The 20,703-nt window shown below is 36.7% G+C and overlaps 1 protein-coding gene across 1 annotated transcript in view; it reads left to right on the forward strand.

Moving 5' to 3' along the window:
* The window catches only part of LOC134536793 (multidrug resistance-associated protein 1-like), a 159,665-nt gene that overhangs the window by 110,933 nt on the left and 28,029 nt on the right, over positions 1-20,703 (forward strand). The window contains 5 exon segments of the mRNA XM_063376723.1: positions 7,106-7,229; positions 10,051-10,192; positions 16,507-16,839; positions 16,841-16,939; positions 17,971-18,060. Coding sequence (XP_063232793.1) covers positions 7,106-7,229; positions 10,051-10,192; positions 16,507-16,839; positions 16,841-16,939; positions 17,971-18,060 — 788 coding nt within the window.

Genomic DNA, 20,703 nt, shown 5'->3' on the forward strand with positions numbered 1-20,703 from the left:
GGGTGAAGCTATTGCCTGTAAGTAAAACTGGGCGCGCGAACTTGTTGCTGTCCGTCGGCATTAAAAGTGTCGGCCCAGACAAAAATTCTGATCAGTATATTTTGTTAAGAAATGTTACAGCTTTCATTTGGTATATGGCTGATATTCGGCCAATACTTGGTATGAGTCCTGGAGTCGTTTTTATAAAATGCAAATTTTTGAAATATGTACCTTCTTTGACCTTATATAAATTAAAGAATACTATTGATAAATACTATTTTTTTAGTTAAATACAAAGCATATTATCTTTCGTTTAGGACCTTGTAGTTGTATTTATATATTTCAGTTTTAAACGGAGAAATAAAATGGTTTTTTTTAGGTCCTGTAATGGGCGGGTGAAGCTATTGCCTGTAAGTAAAACTGGGCGCGCGAACTTGTTGCTGTCCGTCGGCATTAAAAGTGTTGGCCCAGACAAAAATTCTGAACAGTATATTTTGTTAAGTAAGGTGACAGCTTTCATTTGGTACATGGCTGATGTTCGGCCAATACTTGGTATGAGTCCTGGAGTCGTTTTAATATAAAGTAAGTTTTTGAAATATGTACCTTTTTCGACCTTAAATAATTTTAATAATACTATTAACAAATACTAAGTTTTTAAATTAAATACAAAGCGCCATATCTTTCTTTTAGTATCTTGTAGGTGGATTTTTAAATTTCAGTTTTAAACAGATAAATAAAATGGTTTTTTCAGGTCCTGTAATGGCCGGGTGAAGTTATTGCCTGCAAGTAAATCTAAGCGCGCGAACTTGTTGCTGTCCGTCGGCATTAAAACTGTCGGCACAGACAAAAATTCTGAACAGTATATTTTGTTAAGTAAGGTGACAGCTTTCATTTGGTACATGGCTGATGTTCGGCCAATACTTGGTATGAGTCCTGGAGTCGTTTTTATAAAATGCAGGTTTTTGAAATATGTACCTTCTTTGACCTTATATAATTTAAAGAATACTATTAATAAATACTATTTTTTTTAGTTAAATACAAAGCATCTTATCTTGCGTTTAGGACCTTGTAGGTCGAATTTTATATTTCAGTTTTAAACAGAGAAATAAAATGGTTTTTTCAGGTCCTGTAATGGGCGGGTGAAGCTATTGCCTGCAAGTAAATCTAAGCGCGCGAACTTGTTGCTGTCCGTCGGCATTAAAACTGTCGGCCCAGACAAAAATTCTGAACAGTATATTTTGTTAAGAAATGTTACAGCTTTCATTTGGTATATGGCTGATATTCGGCCAATACTTGGTATGAGTCCTGGAGTCGTTTTTATAAAATGCAAATTTTTGAAATATGTACCTTCTTTGACCTTATATAAATTAAAGAATACTATTGATAAATACTATTTTTTTTAGTTAAATACAAAGCATATTATCTTTCGTTTAGGACCTTGTAGTTGTATTTATATATTTCAGTTTTAAACGGAGAAATAAAATGGTTTTTTTTAGGTCCTGTAATGGGCGGGTGAAGCTATTGCCTGTAAGTAAAACTGGGCGCGCGAACTTGTTGCTGTCCGTCGGCATTAAAAGTGTCGGCCCAGACAAAAATTCTGAACAGTATATTTTGTTAAGTAAGGTGACAGCTTTTATTTGGTACATGGCTGATGTTCGGCCAATACTTGGTATGAGTCCTGGAGTCGTTTTTATAAAATGCAGGTTTTTGAAATATGTACCTTCTTTGATCTTATATAATTTAAAGAATACTATTAATAAATACTATTTTTTTTAGTTAAATACAAAGCATCTTATCTTGCGTTTCGGACCTTGTAGTTGGATTTATATATTTCAGTTTTAAACGGAGAATTAAAATGGTTTTTTTCAGGTCCTGTAATGGGCGGGTGAAGTTATTGCCTGCAAGGAAAACAGGGCGCGCGATCTTGTTGCTGTCCGTCGGAATTAAAAGTGTCGGCCCAGACAAAAATTCTGAACAGTATATTTTGTTAAGAAATGTTACAGCTTTCATTTGGTATATGGCTGATATTCGGCCAATACTTGGTATGAGTCCTGGAGTCGTTTTTATAAAATGCAAATTTTTGAAATATGTACCTTCTTTGACCTTATATAAATTAAAGAATACTATTGATAAATACTATTTTTTTAGTTAAATACAAAGCATATTATCTTTCGTTTAGGTCCTTGTAGTTGTATTTATATATTTCAGTTTTAAACGGAGAAATAAAATGGTTTTTTTTAGGTCCTGTAATGGGCGGGTGAAGCTATTGCCTGTAAGTAAAACTGGGCGCGCGAACTTGTTGCTGTCCGTCGGCATTAAAAGTGTTGGCCCAGAAAAAAATTCTGAACAGTATATTTTGTTAAGTAAGGTGACAGCTTTCATTTGGTACATGGCTGATGTTCGGCCAATACTTGGTATGAGTCCTGGAGTCGTTTTAATATAAAGTAAGTTTTTGAAATATGTACCTTTTTCGACCTTAAATAATTTTAATAATACTATTAACAAATACTAAGTTTTTAAATTAAATACAAAGCGCCATATCTTTCGTTTAGTATATTGTAGGTGGATTTTTAAATTTCAGTTTTAAACAGATAAATAAAATGGTTTTTTCAGGTCCTGTAATGGGCGGGTGAAGTTATTGCCTGCAAGTAAAACTGGGCGCGCGATCTTGTTGCTGTCCGTCGGCATTAAAAGTGTCGGCCCAGACAAAAATTCTGAACAGTATATTTTGTTAAGTAAGGTGACAGCTTTCATTTGGTATATGGCTGATGTTCGGCCAATACTTGGTATGAGTTCTGGAGTCATTTTAATATAATGCAAGTTTTTGAAATATGTAACTTATTTGACCTTAAATAATTTTAATAATATTATTAACAAATACTAAGTTTTTAAATTAAATACAAAGCGCCATATCTTGCGTTTTGGACCTTGTAGGTCGAATTTTATATTTCAGTTTTAAACAGAGAAATAAAATGGTTTTTTCAGGTCCTGTAATGGGCGGGTGAAGCTATTGCCTGCAAGTAAAACTAAGCGCGCGAACTTGTTGCTGTCCGTCGGCATTAAAACTGTCGGCCCAGACAAAAATTCTGAACAGTATATTTTGTTAAGTAAGGTGACAGCTTTCATTTGGTACTTGGCTGATGTTCGGCCAATACTTGGTATGAGTCCTGGAGTCGTTTTTATAAAATGCAGGTTTTTGAAATATGTACCTTCTTTGATCTTATATAATTTAAAGAATACTATTAATAAATACTATTTTTTTTAGTTAAATACACAGCATCTTATCTTGCGTTTAGGACCTTGTAGTTGGATTTATATATTTCAGTTTTAAACGGAGAAATAAAATGGTTTTTTTCAGGTCCTGTAATGGGCGGGTGAAGTTATTGCCTGCAAGGAAAACAGGGCGCGCGATCTTGTTGCTGTCCGTCGGCATTAAAAGTGTCGGCCCAGACAAAAATTCTGAACAGTATATTTTGTTAAGAAATGTTACAGCTTTCATTTGGTACATGGCTGATGTTCGGCCAATACTTGGTATTGGTCCTGGAGTTGTTATAATATAATGCCAGTTTTTGAAATATATATCATGTTTGACTTTTAAATAATTTTAACATTACGTTTAAAAATGCATTTTTTTTAAAATATTATTAACTAGCCTTACGTTTTGCCTTTATGACTTCGTAGTTGTATTTTGGCTTACATTTTGTCTATTTTATTTTTGGGTAAATGTTTTTGAAACGTGAAAACTGTCATGGCCACAATGTATGTGTGTGTATGTTGCTGTTGCTGTCCAAATGCATAATTTTGACTTTTGAATTGTTTGTTCGTCCCCGAAAAAATTCGCCTTTGTTCGCGTCTGTGCTCACAGACGAAGTGTAGAGGTAGCATTATAGTACAGTCTTCGAATTTATTCAACGGTGTATTCATAAAAATATTATTTTGTGGAAGCAGTTGCGTGATGAGTATTTTGTATGCGTTGTTTAGTTGTAGGCCTACTCCGCAATATGGATTTAATAGAAATGGCGCTAAGTAAGCCTACAGTGAAGTATCTTGCTGTGTACAAGAAGACATTTAGTGACGAATTTCCGTGTATTTTGCAATCGAGGAAAGGTGAACATGCTGCATTTTGTTCTTTGTGTCGTGATTTTTTCGTCTCGCATGCCGGAGACATTGTGAAGCATATAAATACGAAGAAACATGCCGTCAATGCTATGGCATCAAATCAGAAATTAGACGTTTTTCGTGACACAAGTCGAAAAGAAGATAGTGTGACAAAAGCAGAGTGTTTGTTAAAGTATTTTATTTTAGAACACAATTTGCCCATTGCTTGCGCTAATCATGCTGGTTTACTCTTAAAAAAAAATTCAAAATTTACAAAATAAACAAAATTCCCCCCCCCCCCCCCCCCCCCCCCCCCGCCAATAAAAAACCTCCCGCTTTTGGACTGGCCAAAGTTGGCAGGTATGCGCGTTACAGGTTACACTTTGTCATAACAAGCCTCAATATCGGGCAGAAAAACACATGCAAACACACAAAAAACAAGCCTAAATCAGCCAACATCAAAAAGTTAAACATACACAGCTCAAAAAATTCTGTGGAATTAATTAGTCAAAAAAATATTACAGCCCAGGCGGACACAGTGGGCTGACGAAGACGAGACAGTTGCAACAAGAACAGTAAATACAGACAGAATCGACCTTGGACAACTCTGAGACGTACACGCAAACCCAGCAATCTGCTAATTTTGGCCTTTTTTTCCTATGTTTGCATATTCATGTTTTTTGTCCATTTTTGTGGTTTCTTATGATTTACAGTGTGACAAGTAACAACATACATATGTCCAAAAAAAAAATCAATCTTCCCCAGTCAGGGAACCATTCAAAGAAAGAGTTTAATTACAGTTTGATAATATAAATAATTTTAAAAATCTTAGTAATGTAACTAACTTATCACAGTGGTTAGTATTTATCTGGTAGTCTTTGTATGTGAAACTTGAAAAAGAGTACTTGTTAAGTATTTATACCAGAAACATTTACAGCTCAACTAAAAAAAAAAAAATCATGTTATTTTATTATTGTGTTTGTAGTATACCTTTATTCTTTATGTAAATTCCCAAAGAAAATTATGGTCATACAGTAAGTCCTCGGTTTACGTCGAGGTTACGTTCCTGAAAACCGCGATGTAAATAGAAACGACGCAAAATGAGCCATGTTTCATGCCACCGGCCGACCACGGCCCAAGGTCGGCCGGAAGCGCTGGCATACAGACGTGACAACGGGCAATTTTATCAGCAAATGACAACCGACAGCGTGGGAAACAAGTCCAACTAGTACTTCTCAGCTTTATAGAATGGTTATTTAACCAGCTGCTTTATTACCTTTATTGACTGAAATATAAAAACAGATATATAGTCGTTTGGAAGACATCTTGTAACGGTTCGTTACTTACAAAAATAAAAAGATTTAAAGCGTCTATTTTCGTGGTTTTATTTTTTCAACTAGAATTCATAAACAAATTGAACCCAATGTTTCATTTACTCGTTTCACACATATATCTGCCCGTCGAAAATTGCCCGCAGTTCACTTGAATAGATTTAAATAATAAAATAATAACGTCGATTAAATCCTTCAGTAAATTTTTACTGCAAGTACAAAAAAAATGGTGCGACCTCTAACAGGGCTGCACCCAACGAAAAAACAGCGAGCCGCCGAAACGCGGCCTCGCCTGGCAGCAATCGACAGACGACTGGTGATCTCATGAACTCGTCTCCTCCACGCAGGGAGTAGACGTCACATGACCTCACCGACCAATCACACGCACGCTTCATTCACTCTTACAGATACAAGCCAATCACAGAACAAGTTACAACACATGAAAAAATCTTTTACACACAGAACTCTGGGCTTCCCCATATCTGTCTCTTTTCAATTTCACATCGAAATCGGGGACTCCCATTCTCGTTCTCTCTCCCACACCGTGAGAGAGCAGTTATCACACAGTTCCCATACAGGGGGGGAATTACCGTCTTTATCTCGGTTGGCGGGGAAACACTGTTCCTTTCTCACTCCCACTTGCCACTGTCCCTTGTTCTAGAACCATTCCACACGTTAAATGAACATTACAAATAGTAATTATAATACAAATTACTTTACCAAATTAAAATTATTTCGAAATAACCTGAAAAAGTAGGCCTAAACAGGTAAAAATCTAGTACAACGGCTCATTTGTGAATAATTTCATAAAAAATAGTAATGATTAAAAACGTCTGTTAAAATACAAAATACCTTCTTAAAACACATAGCAAGCGAAATTACCATATATTAATAGCCATAACGTCTGATTCTACTGTCTCATAATATACACACCACTCTAAAAACATTGACTTATTTATATTTACTTATACAGAAAGAAGTTTAAAAGAAAATTATTTAATTCGGAGGGCAGGGTTCTGCAATGTTACAATCTTATGAAGAAAAAATCATAAATTGCAGTGAGCTGATACTGTAGGCCTACTACAAACGCATTTAATCACGATCAAGTTAACAACGGCACGTTTAAAACTCCGGCCAACTCAATGATATCATAGCGACTGAAGTGCCAAGGAGTTGGACGAAAAGGGGTAGGAGAAAATGCTGTGTCGTTGCGGGAAGTAGATAACACTTCTACGTGCGAGATACGTGGGTGGCCGAGCGGGCGGGCTGGTAGTATTGCATCACCGCGCGGAGAGCAGGAAGCGTCCCTCATGATGTATGATAAGATAAGGCGGTGAACGTGTAGCTTACGCTACATAGCATAAATTAACTACCGAAGGAAACAAAGAATTATAAACGAATTATATACGGTGTTTTGGTTAAAATAAAGGTTTACGGTCATTGTAAACGACGTTATTGTGAATCGGCGACAACTTAAATTGAAACATGAGTACTCAAACATTAGCGACGTTAATCCGAAACGATGTAAATCGGTACGACGTAAATAGAGGACTTACTGTATATGAGAAATTTGAGATAGTCACTTGGCCATCCTGGTTTAGAGGCAGGTGCTCTACTATCGCATGACTGGAAAGACTAGCTGCGCTACTGGGATAAAAATGAACAGTGTTTTATTTAAATTTTTTTGTTTGGTGTAGATATTGTTCCAGACGGGGTCGTGTTCCCAGGAAACTTGGAGTCAAAGCTAAGTGGATCCCTCCCGCATACCTGGGAGACAGCTTCCATGGACTCCAGGCGCTCTCGCAACACGTCCCTGAGTCGGTGAGATACTTGTCATAAACCGTGCTTCTAGTATGTCTGTTGTGTAATTACTGTTACGATGACTCCATGATTTTTACAAGAGACAGAAGTGAAAATGTCAACTTTGTAAAATACAGTTTGGACAGTTTTTTTCAAACTTGTTGTTAAATTGTTGGTTCGCCTCTTGAAAAATATGATCATGTGATGATAGACCACGCAAACACTGATTTCGGCACAGTTAATCAAAATAACAAAAAAATATGTGTAATGTTAAATTGCGCATCTTTAAAAACTGTTCTTGGTTTTTTTTCTATTTGTGTTACTTTGGTCTAGGAAATTTTAAGTTTTAGTTGAGTATTAAGTAGCTATTTTTGAGTTGGTAGTCTCGGATTCGTGCTAAACACTGCCTCACCACTAACCTGCTCAACATGTTGAGTCTCTGACATGTGCTCGTTTGCACGAAAAAGGAAAATTAGAAATACAAAAAATACTGACTATACATTTTGCAATAAAAATCAGCTGCCTTAATTTTCAAAAATACATTTTTACTCTCCCATATTAAATTTATTAATGCCTATATGCTTACACAGAAAACACTTAAATGTAGCAAACATAACTGAAATGTTTGTTGCTCTGACATTATAAGCCAAAAACAGCCTATATATTTGAATAAAACATAATTTCAATTAATAATTCTTTCATTTCATCATAGTTTGTATTTTCCCAGTGCCAGTTGTTTCATATTGGCCATTGCTCCCTGTTAACTTATATGCAGTGCATTGATGGAATGGAGTGTAAATTTATATGCAAACGTTTACTTGTTGAAATACCGTATAAACCCACGTACCACCCGCCCCCGGGTAAGATCCGCACCCTTATTTTTAGAATGCCATGGTTGGGAAAAATGTTTTTATTGCAAATCTGCATGGAAAAAAAATAATTTAGTCGTGATTTATTTTCCTTTCAAACAGTAACAAATCGTAAAGAATTACCAAAAAAAGTACTATGCTACTTACTACAGCCTCGGCATTTGTGTTAAAAGTGTACAGAATGCAGGCAACTGCAATGTGGCAACATCCCGCGAGTAGAACGTGGCATCGGCGCGTGCGATCAATAACATGCCGTGTGTGCGCGTGACCTTGCCCAGCTCCCAGCTGTTTACAGTTACAATCTTCCGCGTCCATTACCGTGCGCTGGGCAATGACCTTGTTCAAACAAATAAACGATAAATAACGCGAGTCCTAGCCACGCATAATAAAAACTATTTTTATTGCATGCATAATAAAAAACCTTGTGCCTAAATGTGGCATATTCTACATAAAAATATAAATTAGGTTAACACAAATACGGCATTAGGCTTGAATAAAAGTGACGTACAAAAATCACACAGACAATAAAATTAACAAAAGAATAACATGATGTCACAGCCGTCGGCCAAGAACGGACTTAAACTTCCTCACAGTTGTACGTAGTCATAGAGTTTTTCCTCTATCTCCGGAAACTTTGCTACCGCACCACAGAACGCACGTCTATCGCCACTGGCCGAAAGCAGTTTGTCTTTACTTTTCCTCCAATCCCTCACACATGATTCGTCGACATCATATTTTCGTCCAGTGGCACGGTTACCGATTTCTTCCGCTTCACTGATTATTTTTAATATTTCCAAAACTGTGAAGGAACGCAACTTTTTACGATTCATTACAATACTTGCAGCCAACACACGTGTAAAACCACTGGGTACTTTGCAAATGAGGATAGGACAATGCATGGGAGCACACGTTTGTAACCAGCAAAGCTGCAGTGTGACAACGCTGTGAGAAATGCGACCTTGACTGTCTGCCGCTTCCTTCCTATCCTTTTCCCCTACCCCTCTTGCCTATCGCAGCAACCTCCAGTCGCGCCGGCGTTATTTCGTCACCGTGCAAAAATGGCCCAAGACCCATGTAACACCCGCACCCTACTTTTTCGAACCTGATTTTTTTAAAAAAGGTGCAGTGGTACGTGGGTTTATACGGTATTACGATTTAATTATCATAATATTTCTAGTTTTCGAATTGTAAAAAAAAATGAACACTGGTCTTTGTGTGTGCTGTGTGTTACACCCTTGTGCAATTCCTTGGTCTAATTTTTACGGATTTTTATTCCCGGCAGGTCAAACACTCCCAAACACCCCCCCCCCCCCCCCCCCCCCCCCCCTTAGGACTTCAGTTCGACAATGCTAAATCGTAATTTTGACATCAATCAGATATTCATATCAGCTAGTTTGTAGTATCACGTTAATTGAAACATGCACAGATATTTTTTTGTTATATTTAAAAAAAATATCTAGTACATATTGTAGCACTTTAGTTTTGGACACTAATTTTTTTCTCTGCTAATGCTCATTCTGCATCACTATGGAGCTTCATACATAGCTAGTGTGTTGTCAGCTAGTGTGTTTGCAACCATTTCCCACCCACTGTCATTCTTATCCTTAGGGGCAGGAAATTTTCGCGAAAAAATCTGAACGCCGAATAGACTGCAAGGTATACCCATACCAGCGGTTTCTTTCTTGTGATTGGCGGCCGTCTGCGAGAGAAGTCGTTGCCTTGTTTGCACGAGCCACTAATGACGAGTTTGCTTCCACACTGAATTAGTGCGATTGGTTGTGGTAACAATTGACATGCACCTCAAAGTAACTCACCCAATCACGAAACACAGACGATGCTACAGTGTTTTAACTTCCAGCTACTCTCGGGATCTTTTCGCGATATTTTCATGGCCCTACTTATCCTACTTGGATAAGACTGGTGAACCTTGGGAGTGTATCTGGTAGGAACTAGTTACATGTTGCTATTCTCAGGCAAATCTCACATGACACACTCGAGAGCAACAGCATCAAACAGCTCGGCAGCGGCAGTTTGAAAGGCTTGATGCTTGATGCTGAGGAATCTGCAAACACCGGGGAGAGGCTGATAGAGGAGGAGAAGGCAGAGACGGGCAACGTAAGTCATTGTTAACTACGAACTACATCAAACAATACAAAAAAGTATGATTAAAGTATTGATTTAAGTTGCGGAACATTTGTTAGCTGCATGATTTGGACATGTAAAACTTAAAAACATGATTCTGATGAGTTTTTTATTTATTCAGTTATGTAATGTAAAATTACAAGTTTTTAAAATCTAGCGCATCAACAAAAACTGTAGAGTTGAAGTCTTCCCAAAAAAAGGAATTATTGTCAAATCACTGCTGTCCACAGAAATTAATAGTAAGTTGTTAAGTAGAATTATTTGGCATGCAGTCTAAACCTAGCGGTGGCTCCAAATTAATAATGGTTTGCCAAGACCATTTGACAAAGTTTGTGCAGCCACAGGCGTTAACTGCTAAAAGAGCTGTTGAAGTTTTTCATAAACTTTTGAAAAAATTTTGTACTTTTGGCGCATCCTTAATTATTAGGCCAGACAATGAGCGTGAGTTTGTGAATTATATAATTGAAGAAATCTGTTTTTGTAACATTACACAGTCAGTATTGGGTAGACCTAGGTGCTCACGGGTAGATGCCAAATCTAAATTTATTTTAGTGATTATTCTGACTTTACCCAACTAACTTAAATAATGCTGAGTAAAGTTGGGTAAACCTAGGTTTTCTTGTTGTTCTAGGATTACCTATGGCGTATACATATTTTGTAATGTATCGAGCCAATTTTATGGCATATTTTGACAAGTATAATTTTTATTTTTAGTATCAACAGTATTATGCATTAATAAATAAAATTACTCAAACATCAAAACAAGAAATATTGTTATTGCAAGTGCTACTAAATCTACATTACTTTTTAAGCAGTGGAAAAATAATATTTGATTGATTGAGTGGTTTAAGTTTATTTCTGGTGCCAATATACATTACATAAATAAAAATTTTACATTTTGTACAGTTTTATTATTTTATACTATTAATATGAATCACAAAATCAATATGCAATGTTGAAAGTCCAAAATAATAGACTTTTGCATTTCATTGTGATGTTTCTCTTAATGCCTTTAGCTATAGACTGCTTTTATTTACTTTACTTTAAAAAAACTATTCACAGATAATATAAAAAGATTTTTTACATAGTACATCATATTCAAGTTTTTTAAATAGAAGCCTAAACTTAAGATATATGATATGATATGATATGACAGGGCTGCCACCACTTTGAAAACAATATCCTTGATTTAAATGTGAAATATCCTGTAATATCCTTGTTTTGAATATAAAATATCCTGTAAAATCCTGTACATTAAAAAATATGCAATTTTTATGAAAATTACTTGATCATAATGTACGTAACTATACTTCAATCAAAACAATTCAATTTTTAACACTTTATACAAGTATTTACACACACACACACACACACGTAACCTACACTTCACCACCGGCAGTATTTAAATATCACTTTTTCAGATATTTTGCCCTATTCGTCATTTCTTCTGTTGGCTGGAATTCTGCCATATTCTTCCTAGAAGAGATACGCAACAAAGCATTTAGCATTGGCGATTCAAGACATGACCTGTGCGCTGTCTTCATAAGGTTGAGCTTACTAAATATCTTTTCCACCCCTGCATTGCTGTGTAGAAGAATAAGCATTGCCTTTGCAAGTTTACAAAGCAGTGGAAAACATGTTTTCCCATTAATTTCATACTGTGACACTTTATGCCAGGCCTGGCACCAAATTAGGTTCCTAAATCCTATTTACAGCATTTAAAAATCCTGTAAAATTTATAGCCGTAATTGACATAATTTATTTTTCGCGGTAATTTTAAATATACATTGCATTCCAAAACATAATAAAAAATATCAAATGAATGTAAAGATTTTTAAGATTTGCCACTTACATTACAAAACTAAGGTAAATATGTAGTTGAGCGGTATTTGCGAAAAAAAATGTTAAAAATCCGAAAATAACTTTATTAGACGCTCTTCAATTTCCTCTTTTCATTAAAATTGGTGGAGGTAAGAGATTACAAATACTTTAGAAGATAACGAATTTTTAAATTTCATTATATGTAGTTGAGTGGTATTTGCAAAAAAAAAATTGTTAAAAGTCCGAAAATACCTTAATTAGATGCTCTTCAACTTCCTCTTTTCATTAAAAGCGGCGGAGATAAGAAATTCCAAATACTTTAGGAGATATCGCCGTTCTTATTTTGCATACAAGACCTGTGTTTATCATTCGACCGTCACCATTTTTTTATTTTGCCGTGTGTTTGTGAATGCCTAATTAATGGAAATGGTCGATTAGGTCAGGTCAGTTACATTATAAATACTTTGAAACTAAGCGTACATTAAAAATAATATGAAATTATTTCAATGGTTCTTTAGTTTTAAAGTATTTATAATGTAACTGACCTGACCTAACAAACCGGGACAAAGGATGAACAGTAATAACTCACGTAAACTTTTTTTGTTACTTATTACTTGCGCAACAATAACAAATAAGACTTTAAAATTAGAAACGTTAAAAACTCGCCTAATTTGGAGGCAGTAATTAAACACCGTTTTAAAACAATAAATGAACTAAATAATCACATATTGGTTCATTTGAATTCTGGCCTATCACAATCAATCACGTGACATCACTATCCAATAAAAAAATAGATACTCGTAAACAAGAAACAATGCAGAATGCCACATGAATGCACTGGTATAATTGTGATGAAATTTAAAAATTCGATATCTCCTAAAGTATTTGGAATTTCTTATCCCCGCCGCTTTTAATGAAAAGAGGAAGTTGAAGAGCATCTACTAAAGGTATTTTCGGATTTTTAACATTTTTTCCCCGCAAATACCGCTCAACTACATATGATGAAATTTAAAAATTCGATATCTCCGAAATTATTTGGAATATCTTACCTCCACCGCTTTTAATGAAAAGAGGAAGTTAAAGAGCTTAGAATAAAAGTATTTTCGGATTTTTAACATTTTTTTTTCGCAAATTCCGCCCAACTACATATTTACCAAAACTAATAGTTGGTATCACAATAAAATGAAAAGTAATTTAAAAATTTCTCTTCAGTATAGGCTTTGGTGCTTTTCTTATTTACAAACTATAAATACATCCATACAACTGAAGTTATTTACAAGTTTAAAAAAACAAATGTATTTCACATCATTAACTAGCTACTTTTTCATGTTGTGCTCTTTTCCGCATCTCGTCAGTGGGCTTGAGAGCAAGACCTGCAGATGTTATCATTCTGCAATGCAACAGCGCATTTAACATTGGTGATTCCATTGACGATCTGTGAACAGTATTAACCATTTTGAGATTGCTGAAAACCCTTTCCACAGCATATTTTCTCCAGTTGCAGCACCACTCGAAGCCATTACTTTGAACAAATGAGTTTCAACAATCTCAGATGGAAAGAACCTTGCTAACACTACAACCTGCCTAGTGACTGTACCATCAGTTGATACATCAATCATCAGTGTGAAAAATTGTGTTTAATTGCATAGGTAACATAATCTGCAGCTGATGTAAGCAAAGATTGAATAATTATCTGGCTAGTTTTAGTGCGAGAACAAGGAAAGTTTCTTGCGATTTCACTATCTGGAAACATTTTCGGGACAAGTTTCGTGAAATTATCACTGAGTTTCACAGATAAATTGTTTTCACAAACGAAGTTCGCCCATAACAGTTCCGAATCAATTATTTTGTTTGTTTTGGTTACAAAACTCGTCAAAGAACAACTCTGATCAGCAGCTCGTTGGTTTTTCGCATGAACTTGCGTCTTCAAGCCGCCCTTTGTCACGTTCAGTTCCGAGTTGCAAGTCGAACAAATGGCGGAAAATTCCGTTTTGCCACGCCTCAGCCATTTCAATTCTTGCTCCCATTCTTTATGATAACGCTGTTTATAAAGTGACCTGTCCGGCGAAGCCTTTCGTTTTTTCTCCATTACAATCAGCTAAGACCAAAACTACTACTTAAAAATCACGTAAGAAGTTTGTAAACAAATGACGCACCTAAAACATTGTAATGGCAAAAAATACCTATGTTTACTGACGCCATGACACTTCTTAGCGTTTAACTCAACAAACAAAAAACATTTCCTCCGAAATCATAGATATTGTACTTCATGAAACGCTATGTGGGAGTAAATGTTTTTGGTTTGTGGTTAAACAATTGGAAGTTTCATGGCGCTACACGTAATGTGTTTGCTTTACTGTTGGATGCTTGTATGGTTTGACAACTTCAAATAGGTAGTTGAATGTAAATATTTACACGAACGAAATTCAAATATTAAAATATCGGCGAAGTGTCGTAAATATCCGTGAATGTCGCCGTTTATCCATTAGTCCGTTTTAAGCTTCAAATATCCGTGAAAACGGATAAAATCCGTAAAAACGGCAGGCCTGTGATATGATATGATATGATTTCTATATTTTAATAGACTAAATGGAGTAATGAAGTTGAATTTCACTATATAGTCAAACCTCTCTGAAACGACCCCTCACGGTTCCAAGGAATAGGGACGTAACAGATGTTTTCCGAAATTTTCAGATCAATTCAAACCCCCCCCCCCCCCCCCTACTTCCAAAACCGCTACTCGCTAACAAACCAGCCGTACAATGGCAGGATGCTGTCACAAAGCTAGACGGCTTTGCTTTAAACCCACTTCAACCTTCATGACGACCGTCGCCTACAGGCCACCTCTAAAGAAAATATGTCAAAAGACAGTTTATTTTTACTGGTTAGTTTACATGTACAGTACGTTTTCTGCTTGCCGTAGTTAAATACACTATAACCCCGATGTCACGAACCCCGGATTTAACGAAGCAGTGATTTTACGAATACATTCTCGGGAACTGTCAAAAAATTGGACATTTAAATGTGAAAATCAGAAAAAAATTAAAAAAAAAAAAAAATGAAAGATCATTAAAATCTGTTAATTTTAACACACAACGGATATATGTGTCAGCTTTAATACTTCGAATAATGTTCATGTAAGAATAACAAAAAAATAATGAGACATTTCCTTTAAAAATATGGCAGCTGTAGGTTCTGCAATGCGAGTGGGCGCACACGAAGCTTGCCCTGGTGGCTGGCGGCAGCAGCTTCATGACGCCCTCCCCTCTGGCTAGCTCACACAAACCATCTAGTATCCTCCCTTATAACACCCGAACTTCGCTCTCCTTTGAAAAACATTCAGTGAGAAAATGCTCATTTCACCCTCCTTTCTCCCGTAAAATTGGGCTAATATGAATGGGGTACTAAAGCGGTGAGGGAGGGGTAAGACTGTTGTAAATCTTTTTGGACCCCTCCCTCCCCACCAAACACGCCCAAAAAAGTATGTCAAAATATGTTACTTTTCACACCAAGTTCGAGTTCAGTCATCTCTGGCAAGGAATTTAAAAGCTTTCAAACGTAAATATGAATGTATTTTAATAGCAAGGGTCCTATGAAAAGAAATATACCGAATAAAATCAAGCTGCTGTCACCAAACAAAGCATAAAACGGCCCAATGCGTGGTCGCTTTGTTATTGCTCGCGCGAGAGGCGAGACGTGAAATGTTAGAAGAAAGATAAATGCGAGGGAGACAGACGGCAGCCAGTGTGTTTCCTGCGTGGGCAATAAGTGGCGTAGCCTTTTTTTTTATGCTGGGTGAAGCGACCTTTTTCTATCAACCCACGGGAAAAGATAATTGCTTGAGCTGTCAAAATAAACATCGCTGCGGCAGTTAAAACAAGTCGAGGCGGCCGTGCATCCAGTCGGTCGCTGTGTATTGTCAACCGATAGTAATCAAAATCAAGAGAAATCCAGCAGGTAGCTTTCTTTGCCTTAACTGCGTACCACACTAGACACTCGCAAAAAGCTAAACGTAAACACGTTGCCACAAAAACCTTTATCTGCACCCTGCCGGCAAAGGGACGTGGAATGGGGGTTGTTAAGTGCTGACAGCAGTCGACAGGAAGTGGTATCTATTTTTAGATAAGCGCTGCCTACGACAGTACAGCACTCGGCAAGAGAAACGCAGTAACACGCTACTCACCACAAGAAACTTATTTTCTGTCCGATTTTCTTCGGATTTTCGGCAATTTTTTCACGGTTCCTCGAAATTGGGTTGTAATAGAGAGGTGGTCGCAATAAATGGGGTCGCAACAAAAAGGTTTTACTGTTTTTGGTGTTTTGCTTTGCATTTCTGTAATGTGGTGTGAATTGACTTTCATTTTGATGTTTGGCTGTGTATTGACTCCAATTCCACTGTTCACCATATATTCTTGCCTGTACTTGCGTGTAGAAGTTGTTAGTTGTGTGTGTGTGTGCGTGCACAGGTCAAGTGGAGCGTGTACTCCCACTACATGCGGACCATGGGGCCCCTGCTGTGCGTCCTCACCATCGTGTTCAACGTGCTCTTCCAAGGCCTGCTGGTGGGCTCCAACCTGTGGCTGTCCGCCTGGACCAACGAGTACGGCGGCGGCCCGATGCCCCCCGGGACGCGGGACCTCTACCTGGGGGTGTACGGCCTCATGGGGGTGGGGCAGGTGGTCACCACCTTCGTGTGCGACCTGTGCCCCCGGCTGGGCTGCTGGGTGGCCGCCCGGGTCATGCACAGCGTCACCCTGGAGGGCATTCTGCACGCGCCCCTCACGTTCTTCGACGTCACCCCCGCTCGGCCGCATCGTCAGCCGCTTCTCCAAGGACGTCGACATCCTGGATTCCTCCCTGCCGCAGCAGCTCTCCGACTTGATCTTCTGTATGTTCGAGGTGTGTGCTGGAGCTGTCCTGCTTTCTAAATGGAAGCAATGTGAAATTATTAATAACAACACGTTTGGAAGTTATTCTTGGAAACTAAACCAAGTAGGAACACAATTTGTTAACATATTAAACTAGCTACAGTTCCCAGCATTGCCCCGGGTTGAACACAGGGTGATTTATTGTCCGCAATTTTTAAGCAAAATGGATAGCACTGCATGACTGTGTGGTGGACATAGAGAAATGACACACGATTACTGTTGCATTTTTATGACCTATGAGTTTCTGTTTACCCATGGAGGTCCGTTGAACGGTATAGAAGTTGATGTGCTGCATTGCCATCTAGCTGCAAGTTAAAAAAAAAATTGATAGTATAAAAAAAACTTTGAAAAAACACTTTGTTCAGTGACTACGGAAGTAAAAGAATTCACCCGAAAATTGGTGAATTCTATCAGCGCCCAGCACCAACTTGTGTCTAGGCGGCCATCTTAATTTTTACTGTCCTTTGTTGAACACACAAGCAAGGAGAAAGTTTCGTCCGCATCAAACCAACAAACAAAAAAGAAAAACACTGAGACATGTCCACGCTCCAAGCACAAACAATTGAGAATTATATACAAATGGTCCTTTTTAAAAGTCACTGAACACACTTTGATGTACCAACTTTCATTGCGATCAGTCAGTGTAGGAGTTTATCGATGCCATACATACCAACATCCTATTTTATATATTTTTAGATTATTACATTTTGTTTTCTTGAGATTAGCTCTGGTATGGAACATTTACATATATAGTATTGTGAAAGAGTGCAAATTAGATTTTTTTTTAACAATAAAAAAAATTGTTTGGAGGAAATTTGTAACGCAGATTATATTGTCTGACAACCAGACCTGGGGTGTTGTCTTGACCTTTTTGTCCCATAGTGTTTATAATGGTGATGCATTGTGAATTTTGTGATTTTAAGAGTGTTACATTTAATTTTTTTGCACCTGGGTATGAATGTTAATTCAGTATACAAATTTGTATCATGTTGTTTGTTTTAGGTGGTTGCCACGCTGTTTGTCATCAGTTACTCCACACCACTGTTTATGTCTATGATAGTGCCTCTTGCCATAATCTACATCTTCATTCAGGTTGGTGGGAAAATATTATCAAGCTGAAAACTGATAACACTGGCTAAGTCAACTGTATTTATTGAGTAATGTATTGAGCCTTAAGGAAATTAAAGAATTAATTTTCTATAAAGAAAGTCAACTTACTAATTGTTGTTATTAATTTAAATTAGGCATGTGCGAGAAAGACTTTTTTGAATTCGAGACGAGATCGAGAAAGAAATTTAAAAATTCTCGAGAATCGAGTCGAGATCGAGAAATCTGTACTTTAGTTAACAGGATAATATGATCCAAAAAAGGTAAAACTCAATAATCTGACAAACATCCATAATTATTCAATAATTTTATCAAGTATCCACAATTGCAATTGCAATTACAACTTTACCTTTACACTCAACAGTTTATTTGCCTACTGTCGTATGTAAACATAAGTTATTGACTCCATAGTCTATACAGTTTCCTTGAGCCATGGACGGTACTTGATCATGAAAGTCTGAACATTCACCACTATCGATATGTCACTATCGATACGGACCGCAATTTAAACATCATGTTGCTTGTTATATACTGCTGGCCGTGTGTATAACCTAAGGCCATAAAACAAAATGCAATCTCGGAAGAATTCTGCAGTCATGTTTATATTTTTATTTTTTACCGTACCGTTTTACGTTGATACTTGATATTGATACCGAAAATGATTTATTTTTAACTTTAATGTTGGTTTTATTAACGTAAAATAATAATTTTCTTCTGTAATTTAATGTGATAACCACAGCACAATTCATTGTTTACGTTTACCGTTTCATGTAGTGACTTGTGAACGGAAGTTGTTCGTTTTTAACTTTTTAATAATTTATCGTGTATACTATCGTAACAAGTATATTTTATTTTATTCGATCTACGTTACGTTGAAGATATGTTAATTATTTCAACACGCAACGCAAAATGCTGCCTCAATATATTATATTACCTAACCTATTTCTTGTTTACAAAATTCTCGAAAATTCCGAGCCAAAAAAATCATCTCGAGACGAGATCGAGAAAATTTCTGTCTCGACTCGTTCTCGATGATGCCGAGACTCGCACATCACTAATTTAAATGGCTAGGAAAGAAAAAAACATTGTAGTTTGGCTCATGTGAAAGGTAGGAAACATTCTTGTGAACTGTAAAGAACTTTTTTTTTCTTCTTTTCTTTTCTCAAAATGATGATGAAATGTGGTCTTGTTTACTTTATTATCATAGTTAATTACCAATGTTAGTTGTTAATGCCGGCCACACAAAAAATGTTTCAGTTCAGAGATTTTACAACACGTTTACTTAGTGATGGGTCGAGTCACCCTATTTCAGCATCGAGTCGAGTTCGAGTTAAACAAAGAAATTTATCTTCGAGTCGAGCTCGAGTCGAACTCATAGAAATTTGTCTTCGAGTCGAACTCGAGCCGAACTCATGGAAATTTGTTGAGATGAGTCAAACTTAGCGAGGTTCAAGTGGCAGAATGATGAGCGAAATAAATTTAAGTTAAATATTTCTCAATATAATATATGTAATTAAATATGAAAACTTTGAATTATTGGTTTCCCTACACATTTTGATTTTTGTATTTTTTTTTAATCTTCATACTGACGCTTTAAGTGAAAATGCACATCCAAGTGACGAATCAGACGTGAATTTGATGATGACTGAGTCTTGTATTTTTTGCAGCACTTGCATTTAGCTGTCTGATAATCAAATTTTTCAAAAAATTCCCAAATCTCTGCTTTTGATTTCTATTCGTCACTTTTTGACGTCCCAGGCCGTACAAACATATCTATTCCACTAATACTAAACCGTTTATGATTAATACGACGCCGGCGAAGCAAACTCAAGTGTAAACATAAACTTCAGCAGCCTCAATTTTCCGTTCGGCCATGGAAAACTGGTTGGAGATTTCAATTATTGTTGATATCAATTTGCCAAAGTGGCAACATTCCCTGGCTGTATGATGACTTACGTAGGCCATTGGCCCGGAGTTAAAATGGCTGCTATCTAGTGTTAGTAGTAAATATTATTTACTTCCAAAGCTGCCCAAATATTAACGTGGTCTTGTTCATGACTGAATCTAGAGAACATTTTTTAAATTCCGTTATAGTTAAATAAAGGTATTTTGTTGCAATTATTAATATTAAGTGCATATTGAAGGATGGGATACACTGTTTGCGGTTACACACGATCAAAAATAATCTTCCGACTTCGTTTTCAAGGTTTTCAGTGTTGGATCAGAGGTTTTCCACTAGGTAGGCCTAAATAATACATTATATTTTATTTTAAAGTGCCTGGTTTCGGATAAGTACCTACCTTCACTATTGGAAATTGTGCAACATTATAGTCGAGCCAAAAACTAAACTTTGACGAGACTCGAGGACACGATCTTAATCAACTCGGTTTTCGAGTCGAGTTTAGTTTCGCCGGCTCGACTCGACTCGCTCGATTTTTCGAGTCTCGACCCATCACTACGTTTACTGTAAAGTTCCTTCCAAATCCGTAAACTTCAGTTACATTTGTTCCATTTTTTTGTTGCATCATCTGTTTTGTCATAGATAGAGCCAAGGTTTTATAGTGTAATAAAAAAGCAAATTTTGTCATTAAAAATTGTAGATTTCATCTTCATCATCGTTAAAAATTT

The sequence above is a fragment of the Bacillus rossius genome, chromosome 11 (assembly GCF_032445375.1).
Source record: "Bacillus rossius redtenbacheri isolate Brsri chromosome 11, Brsri_v3, whole genome shotgun sequence".
NCBI classification, from domain to species: Eukaryota; Metazoa; Arthropoda; class Insecta; order Phasmatodea; family Bacillidae; genus Bacillus; species Bacillus rossius.